At 40.9% G+C, this 22,588-nt stretch overlaps 1 protein-coding gene across 1 annotated transcript in view; it reads left to right on the top strand.

The window, feature by feature from the left end:
* LOC115226097 (mucin-5AC) overlaps positions 1 to 22,588 on the top strand; it is a 101,714-nt gene that overhangs the window by 44,854 nt on the left and 34,272 nt on the right. Inside the window, exons 2-6 of the mRNA XM_029797077.2 lie at positions 9,382 to 9,481; positions 12,228 to 12,335; positions 15,815 to 15,921; positions 20,089 to 20,269; positions 21,860 to 21,934. Coding sequence (XP_029652937.1) covers positions 9,382 to 9,481; positions 12,228 to 12,335; positions 15,815 to 15,921; positions 20,089 to 20,269; positions 21,860 to 21,934 — 571 coding nt within the window. The remainder of the gene's footprint in view (positions 1 to 9,381; positions 9,482 to 12,227; positions 12,336 to 15,814; positions 15,922 to 20,088; positions 20,270 to 21,859; positions 21,935 to 22,588) is intronic.

Genomic DNA, 22,588 nt, shown 5'->3' with positions numbered 1-22,588 from the left:
ACACAAACACATGTGTTCATGCAATCATACAAACAGTAGGCTTCCTCACAATTTCCATCTGCTAAATATTATCGACAAAGAATTCATTGGCCTAGTGCTGCCATAAACCACACATATCTTCAACATGCGGCACGGTGCGACTCAGCACAAACCCATTTGATTTCAAAGCAGGCTACCTAGTCACCTGGCCATGCCTACCCCTGCAACTCTATGAAAATGATCATAGGTTGCCAGCTCCCATAGGGCCGACCTGGGGCTAAAACACAACCACTGCCAAGGTTGGTAGCTTGCTTGCAGAAATGCTTTGAAGGAAGTGAGTGGAGGCGTTGGTTTGTTAGATTAGGTTGCCAAAATGTCTGAGTAGGTTGGATTGAAGAGATTTTAGTCAATCTGATAATATTCAAGGAGATACATGAGATGTACATATTTATGTATATATGTGTGTGTATGTATATATATATATATATATATATATATGTATTGTGTGTGTGTGTGTGTGTTTGTGTATTTTATTTGTATGTATATGTGTGTGTATATATATATATATATATATATATACTTGTATATTACCATGTAATATGTGTATATGCATATTGTGTGTGTGTGTGTCTATGTATATATATGTGTGGATATTTATGTATATATTGTGTGTATGTATTATATATATCTATATATATATATATATTATATATGTGTGTGTGTGTGTGTTTGTGTATATTTATTTGTATGTATATGTGTGTGTATATATATATATATATATATATATTATACTTGTATATTTACATGTATATGTATATATGCATATGTGTGTGTGTTTGTGTGTGGTGTGTGTATTAATATATGTGTGGATATTTATGTATATGTGTATTGTGTGTATATATATATATATAAAAATATGTATGTATATGTTATGTGTGTGTATATATATATATATCTTATATTATATTATAAATGTATATGTATGTGTGTATATATATGCATATGTGGGTATATATATGTATATGTGTGTATATATGTGTGTGTGTGTGTATATATATATATATATATTTGTATGTATATGTGTGTATATGCATATGTGTGTGTGTGTGTGTATATATATATATACACTTGTATATTTACATGTATATGTGTATATATGCATATATGTGTGTGTGTGTGTGTATGTATATATATATGTGTGGATATTTATGTATATGTGTATGTGTGTGTATATATATATATAAAAATATGTATGTGTGTATATATATATATAAATATGTATGTGTGTGTATATATATATATATATATCTAAATATATGTATGTATATGCATATATGTGTGTGTGTATATATATATATGTATATGTGGGTATATATATGTGTATGTGTGTTTGTATATATATATTGTGTATGTGTGTGTGTATATATATATATTGTGTATGTTGTGTATATATATATATTTGTGTGTATATATGTGTGTGTATATATATATATTTGTGTGTATATATCTATGTGTATATATATATATGTGTGTGTATATATATGTATATATATGTGTATATATATGTGTGTGTATATATATGTATATATTTATATATCTGTGTATATACGTATGTGTATATATATGTGTGTATATATATATATGTATATGGCATGTGTGTTGTATAGTTAACATTATATGTATCCCCTTTTATATGCAGTTGTATGCATATGTGTGTGTATGTAGAGAAGAGAGAGAGAGAGGTATGCATATAACGCCCACATAAAAATACTTGTGTGTGCGGGGGGGTAGGGGGGAGAATTTGAGGGATAGATAAGAAACATATGCGAATGTGTGTATACAAACATATGTACACACACACACACATTTGACTTCATAAATCAGAGGCAAACTATATTTAATATATAGGGTTTATAGTGTGTCTGTCTGTCTGTCTGTCTATCTATTAATCTGTTTGTCTATTTATCTGTCTATCTATTTATCTGTCCATCTATCTGTCCATCCATCTGTCTGTCTGTCCATCTATCTATCTATATACACACAAACTATATACATACCACACACACACACACGCACATATATACATATCTTCTCTCTCTCTCTCCTCTCTCCTCTCTCTCTCTATATATATATATATATATATATATATATATATATATATATATATATATATACATATATATATGTATACATATATATATACTATGTTTAAATCACAATAAGGGTGAGAAAATTGAATATTAATTAACATTTGCGGATCTATTTCTAGCGTTAGAGTGAACCACATGTGGTCCCTCTCTTATGCTTGTATATATATATTTCTTTACTACCCACAAGGGGCTAAACATAGAGGGGACAAACAAGGACAGACAAAGGGATTAAGTCGATTACATCGACCCAGTGCGTAACTGGTACTCAATTTATCGATTCCGAAAGGATGAAAGGCAAAGTCGACCTTGGCGGAATTTGAACTCAGAACGAAACGGCAGACAAAATACCGCTAAGCATTTCGCCCGGCGTGCTAACGATTCTGCCAGCTCACCACCTATATATATATATATATATATATATATATATATATATAATATATATATATATATATATATATATATATTATATATATATATATATATATATACACACACACACATATGTATCATTGTCATTGTTTAACATCCGCTTTCCATGCTGGCATGGGTTGGCCGGTTTGACAGAAGGCTGTACCAGGATCCAGTCTGATCTGGCAAAGTTTCTACAGCTGGTTGCCCTTCCTAACGCCAACCACTCTGAGAGAGTAGTGGGGGCTTTTTACATTCCACCGGCATGAGGGCCAGTCAGGTTGTACTGGCATTGATCACACTTGAATGGTGCTTTTTACATGCCACCAGCACAGGAGCCAGTCAGCCGGCACTGGCAACGACCACGCTCGAATGGTGCTTTTTATGTGCCACCAGCATGAGAGCCAGTCAGCTGGCACTGGCAGTGATCACGCTCAAATGGTAGTTTTTATGTGCTACAGGCACACATGTATGTATATATATCATCATCATCATCGTTTAACATCCGTTTTCCGCGCTAGCACGGTTCGACTGGCGTCTGGGAAGCCAGGGGCTGCATCAGGCCCAGTCTGATCTGGCAGTGTTTCTACAGCTGGATGCCCTTCCTAACGCCAACCACTCCGTGAGTGTAGTGGGTGCTTTTTATGTGCCACGGGAGTCTGGCAACGGCCACGATCGGTTGGTGCTTTTAACGTGCCACCGGCATGGAAACCAGTCAAGGCGGCACTGGCATCAGCCACGTTCGGACGGTGTTTTTTATGTGCCACCGGCACAGAAGCCAGACGAGGTGGCGCTGGCATCGGCCACGTTCAGCTGGTGCTTTTTATGTGCCACCGGCACAGAAGCAAGTCGAGGTGGTGGCGCTAGCATCAGCCACATTTGGATGGTGCTTTTCATGTGCCACTGGCACAGGTATCACAACTACTATTTCCATTGATATTTATTTCGATCTTCATGTACTTGACTCAATAGGTCTCCTCAAGCACAGCGGGATGATATATATATATGTATATATATATACATACACACACACCTGTTTTCCAAAGGGCCAGCCTTGTCACACTCTGTGTTATGCTGAATCTCCCTGAGAACTACGTTAACCCATGAAGTGCTGGGATTTGCACTTACATAGCATGGAAGGGATTCTTATATCTACTACATATAACTAATGTATTAGTGTTAGACATCCAAGGGAAATAACACATTCGCTCCTGAAAGGGATCATTATATATAGCGAAGGGAAATAACACATTCATGTATGTAAATTGTTTCGTATAAATCGAATATACTTACTTTTTAGTATTTGAGCTGTTAGTTATATTCACAATTTATCCAGTACAACCCTTAACCCTTTCATTACCAACCCGGCTGAAACCGGCTCTGGCTCTGAGAACTAAATGTCTTGTTTTGAATTAAAATCTTCCACCAAGCCTTAGTCACAATTTATTTTCCTAACACTAGCTTAATGATAACTAAGTTATTTTACTAAATCCTTTGTTATATTTAAAATTAATTGAGAGAAACACAGTGAATCTCAACAGAAATATGGTAACAAAAGGGTTAAAGTCACCATGATATTTTTAACCCTTTTGATACCAACCCAGCTGAAACCACCTCTGGCTCTGTAGTACAAATGTCTTGTTTTCATAAGTTTTGAATTAAAATCTTCCACCAAACCTTAGTCACAATTTATGTTCCTAACACTAGCTTAATGATAACCAAGTTATTTTACTAAATTCTTTGTTTTATTTAAAATTAATTAAAAGAGACCCAGAGCATCTCAAAATAAATACAGTACTGAAAGGGTTAAACATGTAAATAGTATTTTCCTAAACTATAGATCCATTTATTGCAGTTAGTAACTTGTTGAGGTAAGTGAAAATCAAAATCAAAATCAAACCAAATCAAAATAGATGAACATCAATGGAATTTGTATCTTTGTGGTACCAGTGCCAGTGGCACATAAGAAAACCATCCGAACGTGGCCGTAGCCAGTACCGCATCGACTGTGGGCATGTAACAAACACCATCCGAGCGTGGCCGTCTGCCAGCCTCGTCTGTCACCTGTGTCGGTGGCACATAAAAAACACCGTCCGAGCGTGGCCGTTCGCCAGCCTCGTTTGGCACCTGTGTCGGTGGCACATAAAATCACCCACTACACTCTCGGAGTGGTTGGCGTTAGGAAGGGCATCCAGCTGTAGAAACACTGCCAGATCTGACTGGCCTGTTGCAGCCTTCGGGCTCCCCAGACCCCAGTTGAACCGTCCAACCCATGCTAGCATGGAAAACGGACGTAAATGATGATGATGATGATACCAACACTAGCGCCCCTGATGGTACTAGTCTCTGGGAACGCACAAAAGCCCTTTACAGAGTTATTTACTTTATAATTGTTATCATTTCATATCTGATTAGCCTGTTATTACGTAACATGCTTCACGATTTTAGTATACACACCTTATTAGTATTTCCTCCTAAGTTCTGTATACTTTGGGAACATATTAAAGCCCTTTTCGGGGCTACTTTATTTGAATTCTTACTATCGGGTAATTAATTTCATGTTATAACATAACCGATTTCATAATTTGGGTATTCATAATTTAGGGAATTCCTAAAAACATTATCCTGTGTGAGACAGTTCAGTATTCTCAATAGATACACAAAAATTGTTTTAAGGGCTACATACTTTGTATTGTGGATTAGCAAAACAGTTATGAGAATGGAACAAGGGATAAGCTTTCCCGGGAATTACTGGGTACGTCAGCTAGTATATATATATATATATACACACACACACACTGAAGAAGATAGACAGACGGTAGTAAAATGTAAGTTTTTGTATGTATGTATGTATATATATATATATATAATATATATATATATGTGTGTGTGTGTGTGTGTGTGTGTGTGTGTGTGTGTATAGGCGTAGGAGTGGCTGTTAAGTAGCTTGCTTACCAACCACATGGTTCCGGGTTCAGTCCCATGCGTGGCACCTTGGACAAGTGTCTTCTACTATAGCCTTGGACCAACCAAGGATTTGGTACATGGAAACTGAAAGAAGCCCGTTGTATATATATATGTATATATATATATATAATATATATATATATATATATGCATATATGTATGTGTGTGTATATGTTTGTGTGTCTGTGTTTGTCCCCCCAACGTCGCTTGACAACCAATGGTGGTGTGTTTACGTTTCCATAACTTAGCAGTTCGGCAAAAGAAACCGATAGAATAAGTATTAGGCTTACAAAGAATAAGTCCTGGGGTCGATTTGCTTGACTAAATGCGGTGCTTCAGCATGGCCACAGTCAAATGACTGAAACAAGTAAAAGAGTATATATATATCGGGCCGACCAAAGCGTTGTGAGTGGATTTGGTAGACGGAAACTGAAAGAAGCCCGTCGTATATATGTATACATATATATATATATGTTTGTGTGTCTGTGTTTCTTCCCCTAGCATTGCTTGACAACCGATGCTGGTGTGTCCCCGTCACTTAGCGGTTTGGCAAAAGAGACTGATAGAATAAGTACTGGGCTTAAAAAAGAATAAGTCCCGGGGTCGAGTTGCTCGATTAAAGGCGGTGCTCCAGCATGGCCGCAGTCAAATGACTGAAACAAGTAAAAGAGTATATATATATATATATATATATATATGTACGTAGAGAGAGAAAGAGAAGTGAAACGGATGTTGTGTGTGTATGTGTGTATATTATATATTTATATATGTATGTATTCATAAAGAGAGTGTTGTGGTGGTGGCATGGCCATGTCTGTCATTGTCAGCAGTTTAGGTTACAGTAGCTCCTCTTGTAATTAAACACACTGGAATGTCAGCTATGTACTTCTTTAAGCTGTTTCATTTGTCTTTTACATGTCTTCCTCTAGCCCCATGCCAACACCACCACCACTGCCCTCCGCTCGCCCCCCCCCCCATCTACAACAGGATATCTTCCTCTTCCCCACCAGCGCCACTGCGACCCCTTCCCCACCTGCGCCACTGCAACCCCTTCCATCGTCCGCTACACAACATCTACCTCTCCCCGCCACCACCACCAACAGAACCACCATCTCTATTCTCTACTCCGGCTGTTAGTACTTTGTTTTTTTTTTTTGTGGTTTTTTTTCCTTTCTGTGTATTACATTTTTGCATTGTTGCTGTTATTGTTGTGATGGTGGGTCGTTTTTTTTTTTTTTTTTTTTTTTATTTGACTGCAACCATGTTTGGGCACCATTCAACATGGTGGAAGGCAATTACATTGATTGCCATGTGGCTACGAAGTTCCCTAACTTCTAACTTTAACATGTCTTTGGGTGCCATGCCACTCTACAACACCACTTTCAAGAAGTGTCTACTATTGTTATAACTTTGCCATTTTCTTCCGGATTTACATTCTAGGTTGAAATTCCTCCAAGGTCAATTTTGCCTTTCTTTCTCTCAGGGTCAATAAAATAAGTACCAGTTGAATACTGGGGTTCATGTAATCAATTAGCCCCTTCTCACAAAATTTCAGGCTTTCCAGCTTTATGTTCTGAGTTCAAATTCTCTCAAGGTCTACTTTACCTTTCTTCCTTTCAGGGTCGATACAATAAGTACCAGTTGAATACTGGGGTTCATGTAATCAATTAGCCCCTTCTCACAAAATTTCAGGCTTTCCAGCTTTATGTTCTGAGTTCAAATTCTCTCAAGGTCTACTTTACCTTTCTTCCTTTCAGGGTCGATACAATAAGTACCAGTTAAATACTGGGGTGCATGTAATCAATCAGCCCCTTCTCACAAAATTTCAGGCTTTCCAGCTTTATGTTCTGAGTTCAAATTCTCTCAAGGTCTACTTTACCTTTCTTCCTTTCAGGATCAATAAAATAAGTACCAGTTGAATACTGGGGTTCATGTAATCAATCAGCCCCTTCTCACAAAATTTCAGGCTTTCCAGCTTTATGTTCTGAGTTCAAATTCTCTCAAGGTCTACTTTACCTTTCTTCCTTTCAGGGTCAATAAAATAAGTACCAGTTGAATACTGGGGTTCATGTAATCAATCAGCCCCTTCTCACAAAATTTCAGGCTTTCCAGCTTTATGTTCTGAGTTCAAATTCTCTCAAGGTCTACTTTACCTTTCTTCCTTTCAGGGTCAATAAAATAAGTACCAGTTGAATACTGGGGTGCATGTAATCAATCAGCCCCTTCTCACAAAATTTCAGGCTTTCCAGCTTTATGTTCTGAGTTCAAATTCTCTCAAGGTCTACTTTACCTTTCTTCCTTTCAGGGTCAATAAAATAAGTACCAGTTGAATACTGGGGTTCATGTAATCAATCAGCCCCTTCTCACAAAATTTCAGGCTTTCCAGCTTTATGTTCTGAGTTCAAATTCTCTCAAGGTCAACTTTACCTTTCTTCCTTTCAGGGTCAATAAAATAAATACCAGTTGAATACTGGGGTTCATGTAACCAATTAGCCCCTTCTCACAAAATTTCAGGCTTTCCAGCTTTATGTTCTGAGTTCAAATTCTCTCAAGGTCAACTTTACCTTTCATCCTTTCAGAGTCGATAAAATAAGTACCAGTTGAATACTGGGGTTCATGTAATCAGCCCATTCTCACAAAATTTCAGGCTTTCCAGCTTTATGTTCTGAGTTCAAATTTTCTCAAGGTCGACTTTACCTTTCTTCCTCTCAGGGTCAATAAAATAAGTACCAGTTGAATACTGGGGTTCATGTAATCAATTAGCCCCTTCTCACAAAATTTCAGGCTTTATGTTCTGAGTTCAAATTCTCTCAAGGTCGACTTTACCTTTCTCCCTTTCAGGGTCGATAAAATAAATAGCAGTTAAGTACACCCTTGGATGTTTTATGTGTTTCCATAAACACATATAAAACCTCCAAGGATATATTTTTCCCCCTCCGAAGATGTTACGCTCAGGCCATATAAATTTGATGTATACTGAGTAATTAATTGAAACAGCTGTAAGGACTGAGGATTAAGTCGTTGTTAATAATAGACAATTATTAACTTCCCAATCTACATCATCATCTTCCTTTTCTTCTTCTTTTCCTTCTTTTTCTTCTTTTCCTTCTTCTTTTCCTTCTACTTCTTCTTCTTTTCCTTCTTCTTCTTTTCCTCCTTCTTTTCCTTTTTCTTCTTCTCCTCCCTTTCCTTTTCCTTCTTCTTCTCCTTCTTCTTCTCCTTCTTTTCCTTCTTCTTCTCCTCCTTCTTCTTCTTCTTCTTTTCCTTCTTCTCCTTCTTTTCCTTTTTCTTCTTCTTCCTCCTTCTTTTCCTTTTTCTTCTTCTCCCTTTCCTTCTTCTTCTTCTCCTTCTTTTTCTTCTTCTTTTCCTTCTTCTCCTTTTCCTTCTTCTTCTTCTCCTTCTTCTCTTCTTCTTCTTTTCCTTCTTTTCCTTCTTCTTTTTCTCCTTCTTTTCCTTCTTCTTTTCCTTTTCCTTCTTCTTCCTTTCCCCCCCCTCTCTCTTTCTCTCTCCCCCTCTCTCTTTCTCTCTCCCCCTCTCTCTTTCTCTCTCCCCCCTCTCTCTCTATATAATGTATATATAGGGTAAATTCCAGCTGTTTCCTCTTGAAGCACTTCTGCTTATTCTCTTATTACAACGACAGTATGTAGTTACTGTTGTCGTTGCTCAGCCACTTGCACATTAATTTCATGAGTAAAAGTTCCCGGCTTTAAGGGATTATATTGAATAAAATCACAACTGAACTGATCCTCCTGTATTTTCTTAAACCCAAAACCAGGAACTTTCCAGCACCTCCCCTTGTGTATAATGTCATTGCAATGAATCCCCCACGGTGGCATGTCTCATGATTGTTTCCTATTCTTTTTTTCTTCTTCCTCAGGATTCCTCGTCTGACCCTGGAGATGATCCGAAAACGTGAAGTGAAGTGGATCGACATGTTTGAGAACTGGGAGAAATGGATGACGAAACGATTTAAAAAAGTAAGTTCTTTTGTTCCATGTTCATTATTTCCTTTCACCACCACCATTACCACAACCACTATGGCCACCACTATTAAAGTTGAGTAAAACAGCTTAACCACTGGGCTACTTACTGGTCAACCAGTTTGTTTTCAAACATGAAAAAACATATTAAAAAATAAATCTAGGCGCAGGAGTGGCTGTGTGGTAAGTAGCTTGCTAACCAACCACATGGTTCCGGGTTCAGTCCCACTGCGTGGCATCTTGGGCAAGTGTCTTCTGCTATAGCCCCGGGCCGACCAATGCCTTGTGAGTGGATTTGGTAGACGGAAACTGAAAGAAGCCTGTCGTATATATGTATATATATGTATATGTGTGTTTATGTGTCTGTGTTTGTCCCCCTAGCATTGCTTGACAACTGATGCTGGTGTGTTTACGTCCCCGTCACTTAACGGTTCGGCAAAAAGAGACTGATAGAATAAGTACTGGGCTTACAAAAGAATAAGTCCCGGGGTCGATTTGCTCGTCTAAAGGCGGTGCTCCAGCATGGCCGCAGTCAAATGACTGAAACAAGTAAAAGAGAGTATTGCAGAGGACTTGCAAAAGTTGGAGAGGGATGAGGCTAGTATGCCCCGCTCGATGTGTAATGTAAGTGGACATGTTCTACAAAGAATTAGTGTATTGAGACAGAAATTAGGCATAAGAAGAATTAGATGCTGTGTGCCAGAGAGAAGATTGTGTTGGTTTGGTCGTGTGATGCCGATGGATGCCAATATAGGTCCATAAAGAAGTGCTGATCCCTCAAAGTAGATGGAACACGTGGAAGTGAGAGTCCCAGGAAGACATGGGACGAAGTACTGAAGGGTGACCTCAGGACTCTGAACCTTTCAGATGAGATCCCAAAGAGCTGAGACCCATCTTCCAAAGCAGAAGTGTTAAGGCTGATGCTTTTGAGACAAGATGAGAAAGTACCAAGGTCCCTGGTGCCTTGCTGTACTGAAGAAGGCCCACCCTCCAAAGCAGAAGTGTTAAGGCTGGTACCTTTGAGACAAGATGAAAAAGGACCAAGATCCCTGGTGCCTTGCTGTACTGAAGAAGGCCCATCCTCCAAAGCAAAAGTGTTAAGGTTGGTATCTTTGAGACAAAATGAGAAAGGACCAAGATCCCTGGTGCGTTACTGTACTGAAGAAGGCCCATCCTTCAAAGCAGAAATGTTGAGGTTGGTACCTTTCAGACAAAATGAGAAAGGACCAAGATCCTTGGTGCCTTGCTGTACTGAAGAAGGCCCATCCTCCAAAGCAGAAGTGTCAAGGTTGGTACCCCTGGTGAAGAGGATTGGCTTGTGCCGGTGCCACATAATAACACTCATGTAGTGCCACGTAAAAGCACCCAGCTCACTCTATAAAGGGGCTGGCATTAGGAAAGGCATCCAACCATAGAAGCCATACCAAAACAGAAGGCTGGAGCCTGGTGCAGCTCTCCAGCTTACCATCTCTGGTCAAACTGACCAACCCATGCCAGCATGGACAACGGATGTTGAATGGTGACGACGGTGGTGATGACTCAGTGTTTTGCTCAAGAATATGATACAGCATTATGTCTTGGGACCAAAACTGGAATCTTATGACCACGAGTGCAAGAACCCTAACTACTGCATCATGTCTTCAATGGGACTGTCCAATAACCCATCACCTGGTCCAGGAATTGAAACTACAAGTCTTGTGATCCTAAATGCAATACCCTAACACATGCACACCACATAAATCATTTATGTCTAACTAGCAGTATTGCCCGGCGTTGCTCGGGTTTGTAAGGGAAATAACTATATAAGCATTTTTAGAGAGTTATAGCGAAAAAATGCATTAAAATGGAAAAAAATGATGGTAAATTTTTTTAAGAATCGTTGACTCATCGTAGACATTTTTAGTGAGTTACTTCCCTTATATAATAGCGAAAAATGCATTTAAATGGAAAAAAATTATGGTAAATTTTTTTAAGAATCGTTGACTCATCGTAGACATTTTTAGAGAGTTACTTCCCTTATATAATAGTGAAAAAAATGCATTAAAAATGGGAAAAAAATGATGGTAAATTTTTTAAAGAATCGTTGACTCATCGTAGACATTTTTAGAGAGTTACTTCCCTTATATAATAGCGAAAAAATGCATTAAAATGGGAAAAAATGATGGTAAATTTTTTTAAGAATCGTTGACTCATCGTAGACATTTTTAGAGAGTTACTTCCCTTATATAATAGCGAAAAAATGCATTAAAAATAGGAAAAAAATTATGGTAAATTTTTTTAAGAATCGCTTTACGACGTTGATTTCCTTACACTCCCTTCCCCACAGCTTCACGAGGGAGGGAAGAAGGCGGAGAAACAACACAGGTGCAGGTGTGAGCATGGACGCCAACTCCGCCGCCATAGACACACGAAAAAATATGCATTAAAATGGAAAAAAATTATGTTAAATTATTTTTAAAATTGTAGACTCATCGTAGACGTGCGCTAATACCCAGATGGGCTCGATATGAATCATGACTATAAGATACCCGGTTTTGGTTAAACTGCACCGCAAAATGTGGGAGTAGTTAGGAATCTAAATCATAGAAGACAGACACACAACTTCACTTTTATATATAAAGATTTACCCCACCCTCCACCCCGAAGAAGCATGTCACCCTTGACCTCTAACCCCTGAACCTTCACCCCTTGTTACTCATTTATATGGTTCTGTATGTTTTCGTTGCTCTCCTTACTCCTCCAGGTGAAGGCCAGATGTCGAAAAGGAATCCCACCCTCTCTGCGGGCCAGGGCGTGGCAACATCTATGTGGAAGCAGTTTCCTTATGAACCAGAATGCTGGCAAATTCGATGTAAGTCTGATTAACCTTGTTTCTTTCTTTCTTTTTTTTTCATTGCTGCTTTTTTATGTTTTATTGTTTTACTGGCTTCAGTCATTGGACTGCGGCCATGCTGGGGCACCTCTCTGAAGACTTTTAGTTGAGCAAATCAGCCCCAGTATATCTTTTATCTTTTACCTGTTTCAGTCATTGGACTGTGGCCATGCTGGGGCACCGCCTTGAAGACTTTTAGTTGAACAAATCAAAGGCAGTATATCTTTTATCTTTTACTTGTTGCAGTCATTGGACTGTGGCCATGCTGGGGCACCACCTTGAAGGGTTTTAGTTGAACAAATCAACCCCAGTATATCTTTTACCTTTTACTTGTTTCAGTCATTGGTCTGTGGCCATGCTACTTGTTTCAGTCATTGGACTGTGGCCATGCTGGGGCACCTCCTTGAGGAGTTTATTTAACAAAATCAACCCCAGTACATTTTTTTTTTCTTTTTAAGTTTGGTATATATTCTATCGGGCTCTTTTTGCTGAACAACTAGGTTATAGGAATGCAAACAAACCAACACTGGTTTGTTTGCATATTATTATTATTATTATTATTATTGAGTGAGAGAGCAGCACATGCCATCAAAGTGACACTGGGATAAAATTATACAAAACCCCATATAGCCCATCAGGACTACCAGTCTGATAAGGGTACACCAGCCACATGCATCACAACCATATGTGCATGACATGGTTATCTCATATCAAGATAAACAATGCATGACCTTGCAGGTGGGGCCCAGTTAGAATTTTCTTCAGGTTGAGAAATCCATCCCATTCAAAAGGTCCCTGGATAAGGTCTGTTTAAGGATGATAAATTAAACACCCATGTTTCCAGAGGTGAATTATTCAAACCCCAAAGAACCCCTCTCAACACACAGCTATGATGCTCCCCCACTACTCCTGCTCTTGATCAGAGATGCACATATCGTCAGCCACTAAGGGACATGCTCAACTGGTTATGGTCAAACAACTGAAAAGCAAATCTGTGGTATTGAGCAGAATATTTGCTGTAGGCCATTTTTTAATCTCTTTTACATGTATGTAGGCGCAGGAGTGGCTGTGTGGTAAGTAGCTTGCTAACCAACCACATGGTTCTGGGTTCAGTCCCACTGTGTGGCACCTTGGGCCACACTATAGCCTCGGGCTGACCAAAGCCTTGTGAGTGGATTTGGTAGACGGAAACTGAAAGAAGCCTGTCGTATATATGTATATATATATATGTATGTGCGTGTATGTTTGTGTGTCTGTGTTTGTCCCCCTAGCATTGCTTGACAACCGATGCTGGTGTGTGGTAAGTAGCTTGCTAACCAACCACATGGTTCCGGGTTCAGTCCCACTGCGTGGCATCTTGGGCAAGTGTCTTCTGCTATAGCCTTGGGCCTACCAAAGCCTTGTGAGTGGATTTGGTAGACGGAAACTGAAAGAAGCCCGTCGTATATATGTATATGTGTATATGTATGTGCGTGTATGTTTGTGTGCCTGTGTTTGTTCCCCTAGCATTGCTTGACAACCGATGCTGGTGTGTTTACGTCCCCGTCACTTAGCGGTTCGGCAAGAGACCGATAGAATAAGTACTGGGCTTACAAAGAATAAGTCCCGGGGTCGAGTTGCTCGATTAAAAAAAGCAGTGCTCCAGCATGGCCGCAGTCATAATGACTGAAACAAGTAAAAAGAGAAAAGAGATATGACAACACTTCCAGTCATTTAAGATCAAAGGCCGTGAGGCCTTGTACCTTCAGCAGAAAAGATTATTATTATTATATTATTATTATTATTATTATTATTATTATTATTATTATTATTATTATTATCATTATCATTATCATTATTATTATTATTATTATTACTATTACTATTACTATTATTATTATTATTATTATTATTATTATTATTATTAAGGCAGTGAGCTGGCAGAATCGTTAGCAGGTCAGGCAAAATACTTAGCAGCATTTCATCTCTAGGTGGTCTGGGTTCAAATTCTGCCAAGGCTGACTTTGCCTTTCATCCTCTTGAGGTTGATAAAATAAGTACCAGTTGAGTACCAGGGTCAATGTAATTGACTACCCCCCCCTCCCAACGAAATCAGTGGCCTTGCGCCAAAATTTGAAACCATTATTATTATTATTATTAAAGTGGTGAGCTGGCTGAATCATTAGCACCCTGGCCAAAATGCTTATCGGCATTTCATCTGTCTTTGTGTTCTGATTTCAAATTCCACCAAGGTTGACTTTGCCTTTCATCCTTTCAGGGTCGATAAATTAAGTACCAGTGAAACACTGGGGTCGATCTAATCGCCTATTCCCCTCCCCGCAAATTTCAGGCCATGTACCTTTAGTAGAAAGGCTTATTATTATTATTATTCATTATTTGGGCTAAGGTCATACACTTTCCTCTTTGGCCAGGGCCTCATCAACTTTTTCAAGTTTCACTTGAAAAGGAAGATGAGAGTAGAGAGGGAAGTGATGTCTGGTAGCAAGTTTATTGAAAAGTGGGTGAATGTCGCAAGAATGGCCAGTATGAACGGACCAATTCTGAGGATACACCTGTGAAAAATTAAAAGGAAATATAAAAGGAGAAAGGGGCTCTCTACCTCCCCTTTTGACCAGGCTCCCGTGGCTTTTATGGGCTTTTCCACGAGTAACCTTTCGAAGCGCCTCCCCCTATTGGGATTTTTAATTGTTACTTATATTTCGTTGTTATCCTGCTTTTGTACATGGACCTTTTTTTTCAAACGGACAAAACCCTTTGTAGCTTTCGTCCTCTGTTTTGTCCCTTTATGTTTTGATTGATTTTTGTTAGCCCTTGTGGCCAATAAACGAATTACAAGTTTAATGAAAGGTGGATAAATGTCGCAAGAATGGCCAGTATGAAAGGAGCCATTCTGAGGTTACACCTGTGATTTAAAAAGGTAATATAAAAGGAGAAAGGGGCTCTCTACCTCCCCTTTTTTTTGACCAGGCTCCCATTGACTTTTATGGGTTTTTTCCACCAGGAACCTTTCATAATGTCTCCCCCCCTTTTGGGAGATTTTCATTGTTATAATCTTTCGTTGTTAACCCTTTTGTTACCATATTTCTGTTGAGATGCTCTGTGTTTCTTTCAATTAATTTAAAGTATAACAAAGAATTTAGTAAAATAACTCAGTTATCATTAAGTTAGTGTTAGGAACATAAATTGTGACTAAGGTTTGGTGGAAGATTTTAATTCAAAACTTATGAAAACAAAACATTTGACCACTGAGCCAGAGTTAGTAACAAAAGGGTTAAACTGTTTTTACTCGGATTTTTCACAAACGGACAAAACCCTTTGTAACTTTCGTCCTGTTTTGTCCCTTTAAGTGATAATTGATTTTTGTTAGCTCTTGTGGCCAATAAACGAATTAATTGTTATTATTATCATTGCTGTTGTTATTATTATTATTGTCATCATCTGGTGTTCTTCATCTACAGGAGTACCTTAGCAAAGCTGGAGATCCCAAATGGATTGAAGATATTAAAAAAGACTTACACAGGCAATTTCCTTTACATGAAATATTTGCACTGCGTGGGGGGCATGGGTAAGTTTGTTTTAATGTAATATCCTCGTTATCATAATTAATGTTATCATCATCATCATCATTATAATTATTGTTGATCCTCATCACCACCACTACCACCATCACCACCATTATTCTCATCATCATTTTCATCACAATTATTAGAAAGATATAGGCGCAGGAGTGGCTGTGTGGTAAGTAGCTTGCTAACCAACCATATGGTTCTGGGTTCAGTCCCACTGCGTGGCATCTTGGGCAAGTGTCTTCTGCTATAGCCCCGGGCCGACCAATGCCTTGTGAGTGGATTTGGTAGATGGAAACTGAAAGAAGCCTGTCGTATATATGTATATATATATATATATGTATATGTATGTGTGTGTGTGTGTACGTGTTTGTCCCCCTAGCATTGCTTGACAACCGATGCTGGTGTGTTTACGTCCCCGTCACTTAGCGGTTCGGCAAAAAGAGGCCGATAGAATAAGTACTGGGCTTACAAAGAATAAGTCCCGGGGTCGATTTGCTTGACTAAAGGCGGTGCTCCAGCATGGCCGCAGTCAAATGACTGAAACAAGTGAAAAAGAAAGAGATGATGTAGAACAGTGGTTCCCAAAGTGGGCGGTATTTCCCCCCTGGGGGTGGTGGAAAGTTCCAAGGGGGCGTTGAAGAAAAGTGGGGCATTAACAGGGTAGCGATTTATGTAAAAACGACAAAATAATGGGTTAAGTTTTATTTGTGAAATACAGTTGCTTTGAATTTGCTTTAGAAAGGGGTCTATGTTTGTGATGGTCAGTTGGGGTGGGGGCACTAGAAATGTGGCCTAGGTGTCAAGGGGTTGGCAGCCTGCAAAAGTATGGGAAGCATAGGTGTAGAACGTTCCAACAAGTGGTATGAGCGCCTACCTTTAACCCTTTGGTGTTCAAATTTCTCTATTAAATATAATACAGTGTGTGTGTGTGTATTGATCTTTTTGTTTTGAATTAATCATGCATTATGTTATAGCTTTGAGGTTTCAATGATATGATTGTTTATTTTTAGAATGACATTGTAGGTTAGGTGTGAGAGCAGGATGTGGCCTTGTTTTGAATTAATCCTGCATTATCTCATAGCTTTGAGGTTTCAATAATATGATTGTTTATTTTTAGAATGACATTGTAGGTTAGGTGTGAGAGGCTAGATATGGCCAATTTGAGTATAAAACATTTAGAATATTTGGGCCGGATATGGCCAGTTTAAACACTAAAGGGTTAAGGGTAGTAAAGAATGATCAGGTGATACTCACATGGGTGGTGCCAATACATACAGACAAAAAGCTGCAATATAACTGACCAGATATCACTCTGCTATGAAAGGGAGTCCGAAGAATGGACCTACATCGACCTGCAGACCAGAATATTGTGAAGACAGAGGACAAGAATGTCAGAAGCACCAAGACCTAGGATTGGAAGGGAAGTGAATCCGTAGAGACTCAAAAGTGAGTGTGGTACCTATTGTGATTGGTGCACTTGGGACCATCTCAAAGAGAGCAATAGTCTGGCCCCAAAAGCTGCAAATACCAAATTTCTATGGAAGTATTCAGTTAGCGGCAATAGTTGCGAGAGCAATGTGTTGAGGAAAGTGTTGCGTCTCGAAGCTGCAGGATGGAGTTGAGATGTGACATTATATTACGCGCAGGAGTGGCTGTGTGGTAAGTAGCTTGCTAACCAACCACATGGTTCCGGGTTCAGTCCCACTGCGTGGCATCTTGGGCAAGTGTCTTCTGCTATAGCCCCAGGCTGACCAATGTGCCTTGTGAGTGGATTTGGTAGACAGAAACTGAAAGAAGCTCGTATATATGTATATATATATATATATATATGCGTGTGCGTGTGTCTATGTTTGTCCCCCTAGCATTGCTTGACAACCGATGTGGGTGTGTTTACGTCCCCGTCACTTAGCGGTTCGGCAAAAGAGACCGATAGAATAAGTACTGGGCTTCCAAAGAACAAGTCCTGGAGTTGATTTGTTCGACTAAAGGCGGTGCTCCAGCATGGCCGCAGTCAAATGACTGAAACAAGTAAAAGAGTAAAGAGTAAGGGTACTTACCCTGTAGTCTGGTTGACCGTTGGGGCACCCCTGATGACCTTACGACCATATCCCTCCACCCATCTTTGTCTTTTGCCTCTCATCTTTAGGCCTGTCCACCCACTGATGTCTTTTCCTATAGCCCTGGGCCAACCAAAGCCTTGTGAGTAAATTTGGGAAATGGAAACTGAAAGAAGCCCATTGCATATGTTTGTCTGTGCTGCTTTGCATAAAATTTTAGCTATATTGGTACCTCTGGCTCTTGTTTTTAAGTATTCTAGTGTGTCAGTCACCATCCGATCGTGGCCGTTGCCAGCCTTGCCTGACCCCCATGCCGGTGGCACGTAAAAAGCACCATCCATCCATGGCCATTTGCCAGCCTCGCCTGGCCCCCGTGCCGGTGGCACGTAAAATGGACCATCCGATCGTGGCCGGTGGCACGTAAAAAGCACCATCTGTCCGTGGCCATTTGCCAGCTCCGTCTGGCACCTGTGCGGGTGGCACGTAAAAAGCACCACTACACTCACGTAGTGGTTGGCATTAGGAAGGGCATCCAGCTGTAGAAACACTGCCAGATCAGACTGGGCCTGGCGCAGCCTTCTGGCTTCCCAGACCCCAGTTGAACCGTCCAACCCATGCTAGCATGGAAAGCACCCACTATACTCACGGAGTGGTTGGCATTAGGAAGGGCATCCAGCTGTAGAAACACTGCCAGATCAGACTGGGCCTGGCGCAGCCTTCTGGCTTCCCAGACCCCAGTTGAACCGTCCAACCCATGCCAGCATGGAAAGCGGACGCTAAACGATGATGATGATGATGGTACCATTTTTAATTATAATGTTATTTTGCAGGAATGAATTTAACGGTTTGACTGGAACTGGTAAGCTGCAGAGCTATATTAAGGCAGCGAGCTGGCAGAAACGTTAGCGCGCCGGGCGAAATGCTTAGCGGTATTTCGTCTGCCCCTACGTTCTGAGTTCAAATTCCGCCGAGGTCGACTTTGCCTTTCATCCTTTCGGGGTCGATTAAATAAGTACCAGTTACGCACTGGGGTCGATATAATCGACTTAATCCGTTTGTCTGTCCTTGTTTGTCCTCTCCGTGTTTAGCCCCTTGTGGGTAGTAAAGAAATAGGTATTTCGTCTGCCGTTACATGCTGAAATCAAATTCTGCCGAGGTCGACTTTGCCTTTCATCCTTTCGGGGTCGATTGAATAAGTACCAGTTACGCACTGGGGTCGATATAATCAACTTAATCTGTTTGTCTGTCCTTGTTTGTCCTCTCCATGTTTAGCCCCTTGTGGGTAGTAAAGAAATAGGTATTTCGTCTGCGTTACGTTGTGAGTTCAAATTCCGCCGAGGTCGACTTTGCTTTTCATCCTTTCGAGGTTGATAAATTAAGTACCAGTTACCCACTGGGGTCAATGTAATCGACTTAATACCTATGTCTGTCCTTGTTTGTCCTCTCCGTGTTTAGCCCCTTGTGGGTAGTAAAGAAATAGGTATTTCGTCTGCCGTTACATGCTGAAATCAAATTCTGCCAAGGTCGACTTTGCCTTTCATCCTTTCGGGGTCGATTGAATAAGTACCAGTTATGCACTGGGGTCGATATAATCGACTTAATCTGTTTGTCTGTCCTTGTTTGTCCTCTCCGTGTTTAACCCCAATAGGTACTTCGTCTGCCACGACGTTCTGAGTTCAAATTCTGCCAAGGTCGACTTTGCCTTTCATCCTTTCGGGGTCGATAAATTAGGTACCAGTTACCCACTGGGGTCGATGTAATCGACTTAATACCTGTGTCTGTCCTTGTTTGTCCTCTGCGTGTTTAGCCCCTTGTGGGTAGTAAAGAAATAGATATTTCGTCTGCCGTTACATGCTGAAATCAAATTCCGCCGAGGTCGACTTTGCCTTTCATCCTTTCGGGGTCGATAAATTAAGTACCAGTTACCCACTGGGGTCGATGTAATCGACTTAATACCTATGTCTGTCCTTGTTTGTCCCCTCTGTGTTTAGCCCCTTGTGGGTAGTAAAGAAATAGGTAAGCTTCAGAGCCATTCTGGTTCGAAACAGGGGCCGAGTTTGTTTTGCATCTCGAGTTTTACACCTGTCCCAATTTGTTTTGTTACAGGCAGGAAGATCTATTTCGAATACTGAAAGCATACACGATACACAATCCCCAGGAAGGTTACTGCCAAGCGCAGGGCCCCATCGCAGCTGTGTTGCTGATGCACATGCCAGCCGAGCAAGCCTTTTGGTGCCTGGTGTCCATATGTGAGAAATATTTGCCTGGTTATTACAGTCTTGGATTGGTGAGTAGAACTAACGTTTTTAATTATGTAGCATGGTTTGGGTAACACCCAGTGTGTGTCCCCGTGTGTCTGTGTATTGATCTTTTGTGTACCTTGTTTTGCCCCCACTCACTGCTTTGCCCCTTCCCTTGCTCTCTTCTACTCTCTTGTACACTCTCCTGAACTCCCCTACTCACTCACCCTTCTCAGTCCTCTGGGCTACTCTGCTTGCATTCAAATTCCTAAACCTTTGGGTAAGCCCTGATACATTCTTCTCCACCAACTCTCTCTCTCTCTCTCTCTTCCTCTCTCTTTCTCTTCCTCTCTCTCTTCCTCTTTCTCTCTCTTCCTCTTTCTCTCTCTCTTTCTCTTTCTCTCTCTCTCTTTTTCTCTCTTTCTTTTTCTCTCTCTTTCTCTTCCTCTCTTTCTTTTTCTCTCTCTTTCTCTTCCACTCTCTCTTCGTCTTCCTATCTCTTCCTCTCTCTCTTTTTCTCTCTCTCTCTCTCTTTCTCTTCTCTCTCTCTCTCTTCATCTCTCTCTCTCTTTCTCTTCCTCTCTCTCTCTTCTCTTCCTCTCTCTCTTTCTCTTCCTCTCTCTCTTTCTCTTCCTCTCTCTCTCTCTCTTCCTCTTTCTCTTCCTCTCTTTCTCTTCCTCTTTCTCTTCCTCTCTTTCTCTCTCTCTTTCTCTTCCTCTCTCTCTCTTTCTCTCTTCCTCTTACTCTCTCTCTCTCTTTCTCCCCTTCTCTCTCTCACCATGTATCTCCTCTACAGCAAGACACCTACTTCTGTCCCTCCATTACAGTTTAACCGCCCGTTACTTGGCACAAAGCCACCTCTCTCAGTACCATTCCACCCTCAGTTGAGGAGGGCTTTGTTGTGCAGATTGCATCAGTAACCTGCTGGAGGAAGTTCTCCCTGGGGTCAAAAGCAGTAGTAACATTAAACAGCCTTATTGACATGGCAGTAAACGTTACTTCTATATATAGGCGCAGGAGTGGCTGTGTGGTAAGTAGCTTGCTAACCAACCACATGGTTCTGGGTTCAGTCCCACTGTGTGGCATCTTGGGCAAGTGTCTTCTGCTATAGCCCCGGGCTGACCAATGCCTTGTGAGTGGATTTGGTAGACAGAAACTGAAAGAAGCCTGTCGTATATATGTGTATATATATATATATATATATATATATATATATATATGTATATGTATGTTTGTGTGTCTGTGTTTGTCCCCCCTAGCATTGCTTGACAACCGATGCTGGTGTGTTTATGTCCCCGTCACTTAGCGGTTCGGCAAAAGAGACCGATAGAATAAGTACTGGGCTTACAAAGAATAAGTCCCGGGGTCGATTTGCTCGACTAAAGGCGGTGCTCCAGCATGGCCGCAGTCAAATGACTGAAACAAGTAAAAGAGTTATACAGTGTCTAGTCCCTGTAACTTAGCGGTTCGGCAAAAAGAGACTGATAGAATAAGTACTGGGCTTACAAAGAATAAGTTCCGGTGTCGATTTGTTCGACTAAAGGCGGTGCTCCAGCATGGCCGCAGTCAAATGACTTAAACAAGTAAAAGAGTAAAAGAGTATACATACGTACATATTTATTTTCCTATCATTGCAGGAAGCAGTACATATCGACGGTGATGTTCTGTTTGGGCTTTTGAAAAAATCTTCCCCTTTAATTTATAAACATTTGGTAAGTATTTGTCATATTTATTTTTGTCACCCCGTTCTTTACCTTCTTTACCACCATCCGAACGTGGCCGATGCCAGCTCCGCCTTGGCTGGCTTCCGTGCCGGTGGCACATAAAAAGCACCATCCAAATGTGGCCGATGCCAGCGCCGCCTTGGCTGTGTTCCGTGCCGGTGGCACATAAAAAGCACCATCCGAACGTGGCCGATGCCAGCCCCGCCCCGACTGGCTTCTGTGCTGGTGGCACATAAAAAGCACCATCCGGACGTGGCCGATGCCAGCGCCGCCCCGACTGGCTTCTGTGCCGGTGGCACATAAAAAGCACCATCTGAACGTGGCTGATGCCAGCGCCGCCCCGACTGGCTTCTGTGCCGGTGGCACATAAAAAGCACTATCCGAACGTGGCCGATGCCAGCGCCGCCTTGGCTGGCTTCCATGCCGGTGGCACGTTAAAAGCACCAACCGATCGTGGCCGATGCCGGACTCCCCTGTCACCTGTGCAGGTGGCACGTAAAAAGCACCCACTACACTCGTGGAGTGGTTGGCGTTAGGAAGGGCATCCAGCTGTAGAAACACTGCCAGATCAGACTGGAGCCTGGTGCAGCCCCTGGCTTCCCAGAACCCGGTCGAACTGTCCAACCCATGCTAGCGCAGAAA

The sequence above is a fragment of the Octopus sinensis genome, linkage group LG29 (genome assembly GCF_006345805.1).
Source record: "Octopus sinensis linkage group LG29, ASM634580v1, whole genome shotgun sequence".
NCBI lineage: Eukaryota > Metazoa > Mollusca > Cephalopoda > Octopoda > Octopodidae > Octopus > Octopus sinensis.
Note: the sequence above shows the minus strand (reverse complement) of the source record. Positions and strands in the feature narration are given on the sequence as shown.